Raw genomic sequence first — 19,182 nt, 5'->3', positions numbered from 1 at the left:
TAACTAACTAACTAACTAACTACTTCTAACATTCCATGTACCAAATTTCATGTCCAGTTTCTTTAGCTTAGGTCGTTTACCCAAAAGATCCATCCAGGTCCAAGGCTTTGTGTGCATTTTCATAACAAAGTTATTTTTTACAGTTAGGAGTTGTTAGCCCCACGCCCAACCCCCATGCTGGAGGACCACCTCTTGTCGGCTATCAGCAACTGCTTATTCAATATATTTGCAGCTTCAATCCATATGTGGAGGGTGTCTCCTCCATCTGCAAACTGAGGACGCCATGCCATGGTGACAAGGGACCCACCTAACATGGGGATCTTCCAGCTGCTACTACTACCAAATGAAGAAAGTTTTAATAAAATTTAATACTAATAAGAAAAGAACAAATAATATAACAACTGGTGGGGTGTAGTCAAATCAATGAGAACTCACTGCAGGTTAACAAACATAAACCAGTTCTGGTCAGAACACCAATTAAACAGTTACAAGATTAGAGAACATTTTTGTAACAGGGGGCTCTATAAGGGAGCAGTTACCCAAGCCACGCTGGTAGTGACTCCGTGGCCTGTTGTCCGCAAGCGAACTATACCAGCCAGTAGTGACTCAGTACAGAAAAACACATGAAACTTTCACACAAAGAAAAAGTATCTCACACAAAACAGTAGTGCCTAACAAATACCACTTGTGACAACACAGCGTCATAAAGAAACAGTCTTGGCTTCTAGCAGGCATATTGTCTCTGTGGAACCAAACCACAGGTTCACCTCATACCTGGCAGTAACAAACACACAAAAGAACAGTATAAACCATGGGTCAACAAACCACACTCACATAGCCTACGTTCCACAAAGCCCACTTCACCATATACAAAATAGGCTTGCCTTAAATACAGGATATCAGTGGTATCAGTATGCTATATAGACAGAATTTTTAGGCTAAAACTGGATGTGCAAAGACATGGAAGAATTCCAATTCTGTTCAAGCAGCTGCACAAGATGCTCTTCAGCCCTGAAAAAAAAATTATGTTTCATGATGTATCTGCTGAGGTGAAAATGAGCTTTATCAGACATTATAAATAAATTTAATGCATCTGCAACTTTATCCAAAATTTTCAAAAGCAGAAACTGAGATGCGAAATTATATCCTCTTGAGTAATCCTAGTTAGTTAGTTATTGGAGAGGGTGGGTTTCCCCATGCACTGAGACCTGTATTGGTCCATTGTGCTTCCCTCTATGATTTCTACCAGTCTCTATATCCTACCGGTACTGGTGCTTACCATCAGTCCCGCCCAGCCAGCGAGACCGGCTCTACNTTAATTTGGCTCAGTGACCTCCTTTGGAGATATGAGGTTCTTTCACGTGCCGTAAAGCTATGACACGGGACCCACAGCTTAAAGTCCCTCCCGGAGGACTTGTTCCCTGAATTTTTCCGCCCTTAAAAATTCGACGACCTCCGCTGGGTATTTGAACACGCGTACTACGAGTCATGAGGTGGGAATGTTACCTCTAGACTACAGAGGCCGCTTTGAGTAATTCTAACTTTGTGAAGTGTTTTGCAGTATGCAAAACGAATGTGCACATTTCATGACATGAACACAAAAATCATTCACCTTCTTCAAGGCTGACTAAAAATTCTGTCCATTTGTGACAGCAGATGACAAAAAAATTTCAGCAGCAAATTAGCATCATTTCACAGGCTAGTTCATCAATTACTAAAACTGTGTACATTTATGAGTAGTTCTGTGCACATGCAACTTCTCTTTCTACAGCAGAACATTTATACATTCAATGTGGGTGGCAGAGCATGTAGAAAAATATTATAAAGTCTGTACATTTCTGGGAATGGTAATTAATATTTAATTCCAAATGAGATTTTAACTTTTTTATTTATTGTTAAGCATTATAATATGATTACAAAAAATCCAAGTATGTTAGAAACTTACTGTACTCTTCAAATACATGCACTACACAATTTGCTTCTGAACAGGTTAAAAGCTGTATTCCATATTTATCTCCTTCTTCTGCTTTTCCTTGTCCTGGAATCAAAAGTATGTATCCTGATTAGCAGTCCAAGCATTAATGTATGCTCACAGTCATACAAACGCCATTTTAAATACCGGGAAGCTGTATTCTATTAACGGAGATGATACTACATACATAACTATTAACTTTTCTAGTTCATACAGTCTTATATCACTGTGAGATGTCAGTAATAAGTGCTGAATAAAGGACTTCAGATATTGATATATGTTATTTACTGAGCTATAAGTATGAATACAGTAGCCAATCCATGTTCAAGACCTTATTATAAAGGTCTCTTCACTTCAATTGGCAAAACGGAAATTACACCTTGAACTGAATAAATTTCCATACAGGCAAACAATATAGGTCATGACAGTAAAATGTGAGTATGCAGTTTCAGAACACAAATAGTGAAAAACATATTCTCTTTTGTTTTACAAAAAATGATGTATAAGGTTTTAAAACAAGAAGTTCTGGGAAGAACTAAATGTGTAATTTTCTTTCACTGTAATTTGGGTATTTCAAACAAAAAGTAGAAAGAAAGATTTAGTATGTATGTATAATGACGTCAAAAAACAATACAATTTAAGAGGTTGTGGTGTTGGTATTACAAATGGAAGGGAATTATGAAGTATACTGTTGGATGGCCTCAGAATGAAACACATATGAAGCTTTATGATGATTGGTCTAGGCATTCAAATAATATTAAGGTTATTTACGTCAGCAATTTCAGAGGCTATAATGTTGGTGCTACTGATGGGCGGGATTTATGAAGTATGGCTTGAGAAAGTTTAAGAATGTTACAAGTTACCGTCTTCAAAGTAAATAAGATCCTTCAAAGTAGTCCCCTTGTACATCTATATAGTGCTGCATGTGTTCCAGTCACACCTGGAAGCATGTCTGAAAATTATTTTTCAAAACTCTTTCAGCTGTTCTCTCATGTCTTTCTGGAAATCCCCAGTGGATGGAAAATGTGTTCATTTCAGTGAACATTTTAACTTAGGAAAGAGTAAAAATTTCATGGAGCAAGATATGGAGTGAGGGATGTACAAAAACTTGTTTTTTGGCCAGAAACTGCCAAATCAATGGTGCAACGGGGCATTGTGCTGGCGTAAAATCCAACTAGTCTCCCACAATTCCATGCTCTGTCTTTGGATTCTTTCTTGAAATTTCAACAACAGCTCAACGTAATACTTCTGATTTACTCTTTGACCAGCCACAATTCCTATAACACTGAAGATAATAAGAATAACCGTCCTGATTTTGAATTCTGACATTCCTTTGGTCTTCAGAAATGAGTTGATTTCCATTGCACTAACTGCCATTTGGCTTCTGGGTCTCACTGAAACAGCTAAGTTTCATCATAGGTGACCATGCTGCTCAAAAAGTCTGATTCTTTTTTTATTTTTTCCAAAATGTCAACACAAATTTCTTCTGTTTCAATTTACCGTATGTCGAAAAAGTATCCGACTTTATTTTTTCCCGCTGTAAGTAAGGGCCAAAGGGGTGGGGAAACTGAGCGTAGTGGTAGAAGGGACTTTCATGCGCATGCGTGATTTTTTGCTGACCCGCAACACTGTCGGATGCATCTGTGGCTGCCAGAGAGCGAAGTGGTGTAACACGTGTTCGTTGCATTCTCCTTTTGCTCAAGATGACAGAAATCTTGGAGCAGCGATACTACATGAAGTTTTGTCAGAAACTTGGGGATACGCAAGCGGAAACAGTCCGCAAAATTCAGCAGGCTTTCGGCGATGATGCAATGGGGGTCACTCAAATTAAAGAGTGGTTCAACCTCTTTAAACATGGCCGTATATCAGTGGACAGTGAGCAGCGTTCCGGGAGACCGTCAATGCTGATGTCACTGAAAAAATGCAGACACTGATCATGGAGGACTTTCGTTTGGCCACCCGTAAAGTTGCTGATAAGGTTGAGAGCAGCAGAGGTTCCGCAAACACAATTTTAACTGAGGATTTTGGCATGCGAAGTGTGGTGGCAAAATTTGTGCCCAAGCTGCTTTTGCCGGAGCAGCAACAACTCCGCCTTGAGGTCGCGCAGGACATGCTGGAGTGCGCCAATAGGGATGCTGAGTTCCTGAAGACTGTGATCACTGGTGACGAGTCATGGGTGTACGGATATGACCCAGAAACCAAGGTCCAGGCGTCACAATGGAAGCATCCAACATCCCCGAGGCCCAAAAGAGCACAACAGGTTCGGAGCAATGTGAAGGTGATACTGACTGTTTTTTTTCAATTACCGGGGTGTTGTGCATCATGAGTACGCACCACTAGGCAAGGCTGTCAATAAGGAGTACTACCAAGAACTCCTCCGCCATCTTCATGATGCAGTTCGGCGCAAGAGACCGGAGCTGTGGGACGCACGCAACTGGCAGCTGCATCGTGACAATGCCCCAGCTCATTCATCACACCTGATCCAGAGTTTCCTGGCCAAGCACAGCATTCCACAGGTTTGCCAGGTTCCCTACTCTCCTGACATACCTCCTTGTGATTTCTGGCTGTTCCCGAGATTGAAGACACCACTAAAAGGCTGCCATTTTGACAGCCGTGAGGACATCATACAGAACGCGACAGTGCAGCTGCACGCCATTCCGAAAGAAGCCTTCCAGAATTGCTTCCAGTGATGGAAGGACCGCTGGGCTAAGTGTGTGCAGTCACAAGGGGCCTACTTTGAAGGCGATTAGGTATTGTAACCACCCAGATACAGAACTTTTTTTCCCGGCCCAAGGTCGGATACTTTTTGGACAGAGTAGTATGTTCTTTGTTCTAAATCTCTGGCACCATCTTGTTCAGATTTTTCTCACGTTCCAGTTTCTGGTTATAATTTCCCTGTTTCCTAATTCATACTTAAACCTTTTTCTACAATTCTGATCACCAGAAAGCAACCATTGCATATAAACCTCCTTTTTTGCATTCTTGTCAGTTGTCACTGTTACTGGATGGCCTGTTCACTTGTCATCTTCACCTCTTCTCTTTCTTTTAAAAAGCATGCTATGCCATTCAAAAACATGTAATCTTAAAAGGGTGAGCATATCATTCAATTTTTACATCTACCACATTTCAAACAAACAGCAAAAACGCTTCTTCTCATGAAGCCGTACAGTTCTACACCAAGTGAATATGCTGAAACATGCTTCAGCACACAATCTGGGGAAAGTTCATGAGTAAAAACCATGCATTGTTTGTGGGTGGAAGAATTAGTCTGAGAACTGCATTATCATTATTTAACAGTGATACCTCATATTTCCTGTCAAGAGCATACGCTATGCTGTATATGAAAAGTCATTAAATGAACACAGACAATTAAAAAAAAGTTTATACCAAATTATTATGTTGCATTAAAAATATATTGAAATCGGTACATTTTACAAAAAAATAACCTCTACTTGTGAAAGGCAAAATTTCTTTTACATTCAGAGAACTTAACACATCTGTTCTTCTGCTGCTGATGGTCTAAAACAAACATCTCTCTGTAGTAACTGTCTGACCTCCACACTTTGTACTAAGCAGGATGACCAGGCCAGCCAGCATCAAGATCTTAAGTGGCTAAGGACAAACTGTAAATACCTACTTCAGAACATGATAAATGCTATAGCTGGTGTCAGAAGTTGAATTGAAGGTGAATCCTGAACTGAAGGCAGTTTTGAAACAGTTAAAATAACTCAAAAGGGACACATGTGCCAGCAAAAAATAAAATAAAAAGGAGATTACCAGCAGCCAAAATCAGCTTGAAGTCAGTCAAGATAAACTGACAGTCTTTCAAGAATAACTGAAAAGCAAAATAAGTAATATAAAGGCTGCTCAGAGCAAATTCAAGGGAAAAATAACAGACACACTAGACAGACAGTTGGAGAGCAGGTCCAGCACATCTGTGAAGTCAGCAGTGAGCTGCAGGTAACATGAGCCATATGATGGCAGTGTGGAGACATTGGTCACCTCAGAAGAGACTACCAGCAGAGTCACGACAAGAAGCAACACCTTGAGAGGAAAATGACCAGGATTTAAGAAATGAGTAAAGGATGACATGAAGATGAAGGAACTGAACTGGCATCGTTAACCCTCACTTCACACTACATATACTAGCCAAGAAAAGCAAGAACTGTCTGATCACTGAGGGCATCACCATAGGACTGCACAAGAGGAAGCCAAGTCAGCTGCACATCCCAGGGACACCCTCCTTGTCTTGATGGATGTGTAGGGGGGGAGGCAGTGTGTGCCACAAATTTGGGTGCTCATCAAAAAAATCACGAATTTATCCTGGCACTGAACACTGCAAAACCTATGATGAGTTGAATCTGAACTGCAACTGGGCAAAAAAGAAGTGTTATTATGGCTTCCCACAGCCAAGATCCTCCCCCTTGATGCTGACCAGTGATGAGGTGATACTAGCTCTATGCAAGAGGGTGGTGACTACACTGATGAAAAGTCCCCTGGAGGTGACAAAGTGCCTTGTGTAACCCATCTTGAAGACATATCACCAAGAGGGCAGCCAGGGCATTGATTCAAGCTTGACAGGATGTACATGTTAGAGTCATAAATGTAGAGACCAAGGTCAAGTGTTGGCCAAAGGCACCACCCCAGGCCATTGCAAACCTGTCACATTTGGGGGTGCCTGTCAACAGTTCAGAACATCAAACCCTTGATCCACCTGAAAACAATGTGAAAGAAGTGCTGATGCAGCAACAAAGAGCATCTTCAGAAGGACATCTGGGTGTCAACAAAACACTGGATGAAGTCATACAATAGTCTTACTGTATGAAGCCACGGGAAGGATGTCCACCAGTATGGTGGCCCTGTGCCCTGCTGTTTGGGACTCCTTCAGACAAAATGCAAACTATGACTGGCTACATGGCACACCTCATGGAAAAGATATGGACAACCAATATGCCCATCAGCATTCAAAGATGGCCAATGACAGAATGAAAGCTCACTACAACCATCCAGCCAACACAGGACGAAAGCCAGGTTTGGCAGTACTGACCCAGACCATGGGAAAATCACCTAATCTGCAGACATCTTGGTAAGGCCATTACAAGATGATCACCTGGATCAATAATGTAGTCTACAGGATCCAGCATCATCCAAAGTTAAAGACGATACTGGTCCACCTGGACAGACTGGCCCCCACATCTAGGTGCTACTCAGAATGAGATGCCTTTGGAGGGAGCAAATAACAAAAGTTATTCCTGTGTATGAATTTTATGTTACCCAAGATTGGATATACACTGCAGCTGTAAGACCCATAATTACATACGGTGCCACAGTATGGTGGCCCAGAGTTAAACTCAAGACAAACAAGGCAGAACTTAGCAAATTTCAACGGTTGGCTTGCTTGGGTATCACAGGAGCAATTCGAACATCTCCAACAGCTGCACTGGAGACACTCCTTGGACTCCCCCCACTGCATATATAGTTGGTGGCAGAGGCCAGAGCAGGAATCTACCGTCTCCAGTGCAGTGATCAATGGAAACCTAAATCCAATAGTTCTGGACATGCATACATAACTCAGGACATGAAAAAAGAACCCATATTACAAATGGGGTCTGACAAAGTGATACTGAGACATGTATATGAAAAACCATTCAGTCAGATTTCCTGAGAGGAGTGAATGGGAAGATGGCTTTCGGCCTGATAGAAAGTGGGGGGGGGGGCTGATCTGGTATACAGAAGGTTCCAAGATAAATATGGGCACTGGAGCTGGTTGTGTTCTGCTATGGCATGAGGCGAAAACTTAGTTTCAGCCTTGGGCAGTACACGACAGTATTCTAGGCAGAAGTATATGCCATTAAGGCATGTATTATGGAGAATCTAGAAAGAACTACAGAAAGACACATCTACATTCTATCTGACAGCCAAGCTACACTTAAAGCGCTTGACAAACACCTGATCAACTCAAAATTGGTCTGGGATTGCCACCAAACTCTCATGGAACTGGCCAAACATAGCAGGGTACAACTGATATGGGTGCCAGGGCATGAGGGTATTGCTGGAAATGAAACAGTGGATCAATTGGCTAAGACTGGAGCTGAACATCCGTTCATAGGACCTGAACTAGCCTGTGGCATCTCTATAGGAGTTGCCAGAAAGGCAATCAGGGACTGGACAAATATGAATCACACGAAATACTAGGGATCCTTAACTGGACTCAGGCAAGCAAAGGGACTCATACAAGGACCCTCTACTAAAAGAGCGAAAGAACTGTTGAAGTTAAACAGGAACCAGCAACAATGGGTGGTAAGACTACTTACAGGACGCTGTCACCTCAAAGAACACCTCTTCAAATTGGGACTAAGTAACAGTCTAACTTGTGAGAGGTGTCAAGAAGAAAACGAAACAGCCACACATACCCTGTGCGAATGTGAGGCATTAGCTTATTTAAGATTGAGCCACTTGGGTCAATATTTTATGGAACCAAGTGACTATTTTGACATCTCCACGTACAAAATCCTACACTTAATTCGAGGTTTGTTGAGGGGATAATCATAAGGGGAGGCACAATAGATCACTGTGGTCGCGGTGCAAGGGCCAAGAAGGCCCACTCCTTATACATACATTCATTCATTCATTACCAATGATACCTTTACTTACTTTTTTGGTCCCTTAACAAAACACCAGTCAACACCAATAGCCTGTCCCAAAACTTCTGCTCCATTCAAAGCTTCTCTTGCCTGTTGTGCTTCTTTAAAAGTTTCATATTCCACCAAAGCATATCCCTTCAAAAATCCTGTTCGTCGATCCAAGTTGAGATGGATGTTTTTTATTTCTCCATATTCTGAGAATTTCTCATGGATATCATCTTCTTGGGCTTCTTCATGGACAGATGTGACAAACAAAATCCATCCTTCAACAGCTGCCAAAATTAAAACACAACTGGTTCTCAACAGGAATTTATGACCATATTAGCTGAAACATGTAGTGCACCAGTGATGTGAAAAATAATTTTTAATTAAAAAAACTTTAATTTTAAGATTTTAACCCAAGTTTGCTTGTAAGATGGTGAATAAGTGAAAAAGAAAACTGATACCCATCTACCAAGGGGGCATGTGGTAGCGCAGTTGGTTGATGCACTATCCTAAAGGCCCAAAGGTCACTGGTTTGATTCCCAGCGAGGTCACTGGATGTTTCAATTGACCTAATCCCTTCAGCCACACTATAGCCCTGGAGTCAACTCAGCCTCTAACAGAAATGAGTACCAGGAATTTTCCTGGGTATAAAGGGAGACCAGTGCATAAGACTGACAACCTCACCACTATCTGTGAGCCCAATTATCTAGAAAATGTGAGACACTTGATGTCTCTTAACCCTATGGCCTCCACAGCCTGTTACAGGGGTAGCTTTACCTATCACCCATCTACAAAACCATACAGCATTACATCCTATAAGACCATAACCTCTAAATTTTACAAATTTAGTTTTTACAGCCTGACTGCAATTTCACTTCAGCATTACATCCTATAAGACCATAACCTCTAAATTTTACAAATTTAGTTTTTACAGCCTGACTGCAATTTCACTTCTGAACCTGTGGAACAAAATGGTATGAAAGTTTACTAATGTACTTTTTAATCATGAGAGGAAGGGGTGGAACTAAGTCCCTTGTACTGTGGCCACTTCTGGCCTACTGTACCAGCCCCAGATGATAGGTGAGGGTGATTGTGGAATGAAGATTGGCAGGGGAAACCGAAGTACTCGGAGAAAACCTGCCCCAGTGCCACTTTGTCCACCACAAATCCCACTTGACCAGATCCAGGATCGAACCCAGGCCGCCGCAGTGGGAATCCAGCAACTAACCGCTTGAGCTATGGCACGGCCAAGGGATATATGGTTTCTAACTGCACTAAGGTAGAAAGATGTCCTACTGAATTCATCTTTCCAATTGTGTTTTCCCTAGGTACAAGGCAAACATGCTTCTAATCTCACTTATAAGTAAAGTAAAGCTATCCCTGTAACAGGCCATGAAGGCCCATAGGGTTGTGAGACGCTGAGGGTCCCACATTATCTAGACAATCGGCTCAAAGATGGCGGTAATGTTGTCAGCCTTACATGCCAGCCACGCTTTACTCCCCAGGAAAATTATTTATTTAATTCCTGGTACTCATTTCTGTTAGAGGCTGAGTGAACCCCAGGGCCATAGTGGGCCAGAAGGACTAGGTCAATTGAAAAAAATCCAATGACCTCATCGGGATTTGAACCTGCGACCTTCCAACTAGTGCCTATAGAAGACATTTTCTTCTTGCCATGTTCACGTACTGTTGGCTTGTCATTTACAACTCTGATGGTTACTTCAGTCACCTACTGTACAAAATTCTTCCTCAAAATATTCACAAGTATTCCACAGAACAAATAGATGTCATACAAAGCAGAATTTGAAACAAGACTAGTAGCTTTAAATGAAACCCAAACTTTGGGGATAGGTTAAACACTGGGAAGATTAGAATAGTTTGTCAGATATAATAAAAGCAGTGTAAATTATGGTGCATGTCCCTTAAGCTTAACTGAGCCAAGCCAAGCCAACCTGTGAGGAGACCACTTCACTCTGAAAACACCACCCTGGAATGTGCAGGCAGAATATGTGCAATAATTTGCACCATAACCTGCAAAACTAGACTAACAGTTTTTTTTTTTTATCGTAGCAACGTCCACACGACAAACATAATTGTGAACATCAAAAACAGCGACAGTGTTTCCATAATTATAGCAAGTGCCTCTGATGATGGTTGTGTCAAACCGAAACATGTAAGGCAGAAATAATAATAAAAAGTGACCTACAAATTGTTACACTCGACAGACTTTCTATTAACTTTGTGATTAACTTTAGATTAACAGCCCAAACTCAGTAAGGTTCAAGTGGTCACTGAAAAAAAAATGTTTACTGTCACAAAAATTTTAATGAGTCCTATAACACAAGAAAAGATAAGGAGATAAAACCCACGGTATGGCGGTAACCAGGATGTTTGAAAAGAGGCCAATTACACTTACATCTTTGGGGTCCTGGTTCCTCATCCCCATCTACTTCCATTGACTCATATTCTTGAATGTCTTCATGGGCAGAATTTTCTGTTCCAAATCCTCTACCCTTCCTCTTCTTTGCTTTCTCTTTCAGACGAGCAATTCCTTCTGTAACATATCACTAAAACTGTAACACATCCAAATTACAACTAAAGAATGAAACACAAAGAGTACCCAAAGTGTACTATGTACGTATTTATATTGTGGTGGCTGGTGTCAAACTCCAACCACTTTACAAATTTGGGAATAATACCTTCTTCTCAACCAAGCTATACTACCCTTCTTATAAGCAACAGGATCTACAAAATCTGAGTTCCCCCAAATCCACAAATTTTCACTAAAATTTCAATTAATGAATACAAATATAAATATAATATATAAATATAAAATATGACAAATATATCAGAGACAAAACAGCTAAAGATGATATTACAGATATTTTTGGTCCTAGTACAGTTACTTATTAATACAGGCAATCAGCTGAGCACCTCAAATCCAGTAAAATGTACACCCATCACGTAGGATGACAGAAAAGACAAAGTTAAAACAACATGACAAGTTATACATTCAAAACCGTACAAAAGGTATCAAGATCACTGTCTCTGTCATCCTTGCATTGAAAATATTCATTTATAGAATAAAAAGGATTATACAAAAACTTCTTCAATATGGATTTGAAACATCTCTCATCATTGGCCAAATTTTTTATTGATTGAAGAAGATGATAGAAAACTTTAATTCCTGATATATACGCTCCTTTGTGAAATTGTTATAATCACTATATGCACATGTAAGTCAGTATGTAATCTAGTGTTATATTTATGAATCTCATTATTTAAGTTAAATAAACATTTATTATTAACTGTATATAATAGTAAGGTATATATACTGGGAATATAACATTATTTCCAATTTCATAAAAATTTCCTTACATGAATCTCTTGGTTTAGCATTCGTTATATTTCTAATGATTCTCTTTTGCAAAATAAACATCTTCTTAGTTACTTCTCAGTTTACCAAAAATACGTGGAAAATGTTATTCTCGCTGTTCAGCTGTGCGAGGTTAGAAGCAATGCACGATTTATAACTGCAATAATAAACTGGTGGCTTCCTTAGTTCAGCTAGTTGCTATACAGCAATCTTTTACCAGTAAACCGGCTTCCATATAACCGTAACAGCCATATACTTACGATCACCTTCCTCATCCACCTCGAATTCTTCTGCATTATCTATATCCAGAACGTCAGCCATTTTTACTATTTAATATCCAAATTACCGAATATGATACAAGACATTTACTTAAATATCATCAACGATCATCAACTGTTCAGCAACACCGCCAGTGCCTCCAACTGCTCCAACTCTATTTCACGCCGCCTTCTATCGCACTTCCTTTCCGGCTTCCTTTCTTTCTGACGGTTGCAAGCCTACCGACGGATTTCATTCAATTTTTCGTTACGCTACTCCCCACGTGTCGCGCTGCATGTCAAGGATAACAGCAAATTAGTTGACCAAAGGATTGTAATGTTACTTCTATTGTGAAAATGGTAAATAATCATGCACTATAAGTTTAGTTTCACTTATATAGCACGTTTAATGTAAATTGTGAAGTTTACAATTCAAAATCGCATGAATTGTAGTCAAATACTTTCGTGCATAGGGACATAACCTATACATGGGTCGGGCATTTTCTGTGTATTAGAGCAAATATTACAGCGGCATTGAAACAACTTTGCTGCACCTTACTTGTTTTTCGTAGCCACAAAAAAATGTGCATTTTTGACTCGATGTGGCGTATTGGAATAGACTTTTACATTTTTCCATGTAATAAACTTCCCCAAGTAGTAATACAATTGTGAATGAACAACTAATTACAGAAAAAGAAATCAAGGATGGGGCGTTGGTACTTACGCGTTGAGTGCAGTAGGTTTGATCTTCCAGGTTATTACTGTTAATTTTTAATACTTATTTCAGTATTTTGCTGCAATTCATCTGACAGTAAAAAGGTATTTATAATGCGAAAGAAGATTATTAGAAACATAATGGGTGTCAAATCCCGAAACTCTTGTGTAGACCAATTTAAGAGACTACAGATCTTAACTCTTCCATGTGAATGTATGTATTCATTGATAAATTTCATCACAAATAATATTGAACTTTTTCAGACCAGTGCACATGTACCCAGTCTTAACACAAGCTCTATAATCATAAACCAACTACTAATATGTCATACTTTTAGAAAAGTGCATATTATACAAGGATGAAAATCTTCAATAAACTGCCATTGGATATCAAAAGTCTTATGAAGAAAAAGGCATGATTTAAAATAGCACTAAAAGATACTTAATCACACACTCGGACTTCCCTGTTGACGAATATCTGTAGTCTGAATAATGACTCATCCATGTGAGAGTTGTGCATGCAGCATAAGTTTACAATATTAGATTTAAAGGTTTTATAAATATCATGAGTTGACTGTGTGATGTACGTGAATGGATGTGTCTCAGAATAACCTCATGTGTAACCACTGTTGTTATTGCTGTTTTTAGATATTCTTTGTCAGTTATTTGACTGGCTTTGAATCTGTGGAATACAATGTAATGTAAATATAAAAAGTAAAATGGACATAATAACACACATTGCAAGTAAAAAACAATGTTTAGTTACTGGAAAAATGCTTATACGGAGAGAACTGTTGAGTCCTTTATCATTGCTGGAGGATGAGGTTACTTGATGATGCAATACAAAAAATCAGTCACTGCTGTCTGCCATGTATGTTAAATAGATAACTTCATTTTGTTTGTCATCTACTGTTGTGTTAAGAGTTCTGCCATTTGGGATATAATGCCATGTAGTCCTTTAAAAGTTAACAGATGTTTTGGAGGAACATGCTGTTTCCATCTTCAGGGTTGAAGAGTAAGACAAACAAGAAATCACCATGAAATGAGCAGCACACAGAGCTATGCTGGTTTATTGCCTGGTGTACTCCCCCTGAAATAAAGTGTCTGATTTATCCCAGAGCACCACTTGCTGCCTGATTCATGCTGATTTCTTGCTTGGCTTGCTCTTTAACCCTGAAGATTGAAGTAACATCGTCCAAAACATCAGTTGACTTTCAACAGGCTACACAGCATTATGTCCCAGAATATAGAACTCATCATAATCACTGCTGTAAGAACCTCAGATTGTATCTACTGCTGTGCTGTCAGAGTGTGTTGGAACTTTCAGTTAAAAATGAATAGATCAAATGACTAACTAACTCCATGAAGCAGTCTTTCTTGAGAAATAAAAAATTGCTTATATATTCAAGAAATTCCCTGTATTTTATGGAATCTGCTGGTTATTACTATGTTCACAGGATCCTGCCATTGGTCCCTATTCTGAGCCAGATGCATCCAGTCCATCACCCTCCCACTTGATTTCTTCAAGGTCCATTTTAATATTATCCTCCCTTCTAGACCTAGTCTTCCAATTTATCTCTTTCCTTCAGGATGATTGACCAAATTAATGACTGAATCATGCTGCACCTAAATAAGACATAATTATACTAATTTCATTTTTAAAATTATAGTATTGTGTTCTGGGTAACCTTGTACTTAGGAAACCCAGATAATGAAACCAAACATTACTTGCAGACTACACTGATGAAAGATGTTGTATTAACTGTGAATCACCCAAAGGAACTTCTGCTGCAAAAACATGCTGATTACATTGCAGCTTATGTAATTAACAAAGATGAATATGTAAGTAAAACTTACAGAATTAATTTATAAACAGGACTTTTTAATAAACACACGTAATGAATTTTCATTTCATGCATCCTGTTGTGTTATAATATACAACTTCTTTATTAAGACCATCACAACACAACTATATCAAGGTCAGTGTCCGGTATATATGCAACTTGCTTGACTAGCATATATAATTTTCATTTCATGCATCCTAAGGGCCATGGGGATCCGTTGTGCTGACCATGTGACACCATCTAACTTCACCGACAAGGTGTGGTCACTCGGTCGGTATAGTTTGCTTACGGACTACAGGCCATGGAGAATCAAGCAAGTTGCATATATACCGGACACTGACCTTGATATAGTTGTGTTGTGACGGTCTTAATAAAGAAGTTGTATATTATAACACAACAGGATGCATGAAATGAAAATTATAAATGCTAGTCAAGCAAGTTGCATATATACCAGGCACTGACTTTGATATAATTGTGTTGTGACGTCTTAATAAAGAAGTTGTATATTATAACACAACAGGATGCATGAAATGAAAATTATAAATGCTAGTCAAGTAAGTTACATATATACCGGGCACTGTCTTTGATGTAGTTGTGTTGTGACGGTCTTAATAAAGAAGTTGTACACGTAATGAACATGGCTTTCTTGTTAAGTCCACAAGCTCATTTTCTGTACATGTGATGCAGTTCAGTGCTGACCTGTTACTACATTCCTCATCAGTATGGGTTGGTGTGACATGCAGAAGAGAATGACAGAATTAAACCATCAAGACAAAAATTTTATATAGAAATGGAACGTGAAACACTTGAAGACTATGAACATAAGTTTAACATTGGACTGGTAATGAATAAAACCAGTATATACTGTTTGTAAGGAAAGGCTGAAACTGCAGCGAGTACTTCAGCTTTTCTTCTTTCAGATGCTCCATATATCTTAGTAATGTTATAGAGGCTGAAACTCAGGAGTGGCCAATGATACTGCATCTTGTTTTCTGATGAATGTATTGTGAAAATAGAATTTCACAGTATTACAAAAATATTTTGTTGTTTGAAATGTGTTATTATATAATATATCCACAGAACTCTTGGGATCCTTTATATTGTAGAAGTCCAAGGTTCTGTTGAATCCCTTTTGTGTGTGTTCTTCTCATACTGTATTTTCTGTCAATCCATATCTTCAAAAATAAGTAAGGATCATTTGAAATATTTCATGTTAAGTTTTCTTACACTGTATAATCATATTTCTTCATTTGCTTCAGAGCTGCATGACTTCCTTTGCCAAAGGTGAAATATAACTTGCTATACAGGCCATTAGCCAAAACAGGAAATTTGACCTTCAACATTTTTTATCATGAAACAAGAGAAATTGTGCAGGTCAAGCTTCCTGCTTCCCATATGAGCTATAAAGCTGTTTCCTTTCAGATTTTATTACCTTTCCTCTTGTATATGACATGTTATTTGTCATAAAGTTGATTCATTTTAGTTTTCTCATGTGAAAACAGGAATACTGTATGACAGAATACCTGCGGATGTCAGGTATTTATTGGGGTCTCACTGCCATTGAGCTGATGGGACATTTGGAGAGAATGAACAAACAGGAGATTCTGGATTTCATAAAACAATGCCAGGATGACTCTGGAGGTGTAAGTGCCAGCATTGGCCATGACCCTCATCTGCTGTATACCCTCAGTGCAGTACAGGTGAAGTTGCATAATGGATGTTCTTTCATTACACCACACTTTGGCTAAGCTCTGTGTTTGCTAATGTAATTGCCATTTCTTTTGCAGATCCTGATCATGTATGATGCGTTGGATGTGATAAATGTAGACCGTATTGTGCAGTATGTCAAAAGTCTACAGCAGTCAGATGGAAGTTTCTATGGTGATAAATGGGGCGACGTGGACACGCGTTTCTCATTCTGTGCTATTGCATGTCTTTCATTGCTGGTATGGCATATTTATTTGTAGAATATTATTTAGTTCAGTATAATGTAAAATAAAAAGTAAAGCTAGCTCTGTAACAGACCGTGGCAGCCCATGTGGTTGTGAGATGTTGAGGCTGCTACATTTTCTAGACAGTCAGCTCACAGATGGTGGTGAGGTTGTCAGCTTTACATGCCAGTTGCCCTTTATTTTCAAGGAAGATTCCTGGTACTCATTTCTGTTAGAGGCCGAGTCGACCCCAGGACCATAATGCGGCTGGAAGAATTAGGACAATTGAAAAATCCAGTGGCCTCACAGGGAACCCACGACCTTCCGACTTGTAGCATAGTGCCTCAACTATCTATGCTATTGCGTACCCCGAGTATAATGAAATCAACTAAATTAATTAAGCATTACCCATACACTATCGTGAGACCTTATGAATTACTAGCATCGGATTAGAAAATTTTTAAGGATCCAAAAATATTAATTTGGTTATAAGAAATCCACAAGCGAAGAGACCGTGAGAACCAGTAAAAGCAACAAACCCCTGCTTGTCCCAGCTCCTCCCCCCCCCTCCGACACTACTTTTTTCAGTTGTATACTTGCCCTTCCCCTTTCCTTCACTGCTCTCACATAGCTGTGTATATTTCCATCACCAGTCTGCTTTTACTGGTTCTCATGATCTCTTCGCTTGCGGATTTCTTATATTTTTTCTTCTACCCTGAAGATGGAGGTGATACGTTCCTCAAAAATGTCGGTTAACCCCACATAGACACGGTGCCAAATCCCAGAAGACTGCGTTCTTCAATGTACTTACCTTTTTTGTAGTTATCTGCTTAATGTATATACAGGGTTCACCCTTATATCATGTAACTGATTCTCGCCTTTGTATGATACTTCTTGAAGCACCTGAAAATTCATAGTCCTACGTCACATATCTTGCACTTCAGTTGCCTTTAAATTTCATCATCTTCCAAACAACGTATCATTGCCATATTATGATGATATGAAACTACAATATTTGAACTCACCATGAACTCACAGAAGACTGAATGCACTCTGTATCTCAGCTATGATGCATATTTTTGATTATGACTATAGAAAGGGCAATATTTTATCTCAAATGCAATGGAAGGGCTGGCACTGAAGAAGGGAACAAAGACCCTGTAACCTTCCTTGAATTGCAATGCTTTCACTTTTCTGTCCTTTAGTCAAAAGACTCAAATTTCTGAAGAGTGCAACAAAGATAAACTTGCCAGTAATGAACCAAATGATTTTATTGCTTCCAGCTGGTTTATGGCACCAGAGAATGTGAACATATTTCAAGTGCTAGAAGCAGGAGTGATTTTATAACACAGAACTACTCTATGAAGAAGCAGGGGACAATTTTTACAGTATGCATCAAAATTACAAGAAAAAATTAAAAATAGAGTATAACTTATTTCTCTGAATATTTTCAAATTTTACGTTGTACTATGCAGCACCATGTTCTTTGCTGATGAAAAGAAAGTTAATTCCATTCAGTTATCATAAAAATTGTATTAGGTACAGCATTTTTAAATACAATGTAAGCGTCCTAACAGGAACTGACATTTAAACATGCACCAGCAGTGGGCATTTAAATAAACTCCGGCTATCTCAAGCTACCACCATGTTAAAAAGTCTGGTGTTTAAAGGTTAAAGGGCTTGGTAAACTGAGATTGTTATTTCTAATGCAAAATATTACAGTTGATTTAATAATATAGTTGCAGTTATCATTAATCAGTTTAATGAAATGTCGCTGATGTTTAAAAAATTGTAATATTTAAATTTTAACAGGGAAAATTAGAAGCAATAGATGTTGAAAAGGCTGTGGAATTTGTCATCTCATGCATGAATTTCGATGGTGGTTTTGGATCACGACCTGGATCAGAATCACATGCTGGTCTCATCTATTGCTGCCTTGGGATGCTTTCTATTACAGGTATAATAGAGCCATTGTTATTGATGTTTCTTTTGTTCTGAGATCAGTGCCTAAGCTATCAGAATATATTCTCCAATTCATAGATACCATTTTGTTTCACAGATGTGATGATGATATGTGGGTAGTGCAAATTTTCTTAGAGTTTTATCACCCCAGATTACATATGTACCAAGAACAATGTCTCTGAAGGACTGAAGTCATAAAATTACAACAGAAGAATAACACAATCAATATTTCTACATGACAATCCAATTAAACTGATTCATGCAAATTTAACCTGTTGCTCATAACAAAATGAAATGCAAGATGTCCATAGCCTAACTGCAAGTACTTGGGATCATTTCAAGTTGAAAAGTTCTAATGAACATGGGTCCAATCTGTAACGATTTGTGAAGGAAATGAGGTTGAACATTCTATTGTATTTATAATTTTTACATTGTTTTCTTAATTTTAGGTTACATTTTATTATTAGTAGTAGTAAATTATTATTATTATTATTATT

The 19,182-nt window shown here is 38.8% G+C and overlaps 2 protein-coding genes across 4 annotated transcripts in view; one reads left to right on the top strand and one right to left on the bottom strand.

Moving 5' to 3' along the window:
• Nucleotides 1-349: 349 nt before the first annotated feature.
• LOC111863625 (RNA-binding protein 8A) lies at nt 350-12,394 on the bottom strand. 2 transcript variants are annotated; one of them, XR_002842637.2, is made up of 5 exons: nt 12,238-12,394; nt 11,018-11,155; nt 8,627-8,888; nt 1,946-2,038; nt 350-1,011 (listed from the first exon to the last, which is right to left on the bottom strand). XR_002842637.2 is itself a non-coding variant. In XM_023850116.2 (4 exons), the coding sequence occupies exons 1-4, from the start codon at nt 12,296-12,298 to the stop codon at nt 2,011-2,013; spliced, it is 489 nt and encodes a 162-aa protein (XP_023705884.1). In that variant the 5' UTR covers nt 12,299-12,394; the 3' UTR covers nt 1,870-2,010. The 2 variants fall into 2 exon arrangements, 1 of the variants encoding a protein (XP_023705884.1); XM_023850116.2 differs by lacking the exon at nt 350-1,011 and having other exon boundaries at nt 1,870-2,038.
• Nucleotides 12,395-12,493: 99 nt separating this feature from the next.
• Nucleotides 12,494-19,182, top strand: part of LOC111863624 (geranylgeranyl transferase type-2 subunit beta) — an 11,062-nt gene continuing 4,373 nt past the window's right edge. The window contains exons 1-5 of one of the 2 annotated variants that reach the window (XM_023850114.1): nt 12,494-12,594; nt 14,683-14,790; nt 16,295-16,492; nt 16,580-16,738; nt 18,536-18,680. In XM_023850114.1, the coding sequence (XP_023705882.1) occupies nt 12,592-12,594; nt 14,683-14,790; nt 16,295-16,492; nt 16,580-16,738; nt 18,536-18,680 (613 nt within the window). In that variant the 5' untranslated portion in view covers nt 12,494-12,591. Of the gene's footprint in view, nt 12,595-14,647; nt 14,791-16,294; nt 16,493-16,579; nt 16,739-18,535; nt 18,681-19,182 lie in introns of both variants that reach the window. The other variant, XM_023850115.1, reaches the window with a different exon arrangement.

Source organism: Cryptotermes secundus, unplaced genomic scaffold, assembly GCF_002891405.2.
Source record: "Cryptotermes secundus unplaced genomic scaffold, Csec_1.0 scaffold99, whole genome shotgun sequence".
Taxonomy (NCBI): domain Eukaryota; kingdom Metazoa; phylum Arthropoda; class Insecta; order Blattodea; family Kalotermitidae; genus Cryptotermes; species Cryptotermes secundus.
This window is presented reverse-complemented; position numbering and strand designations above follow the sequence as displayed.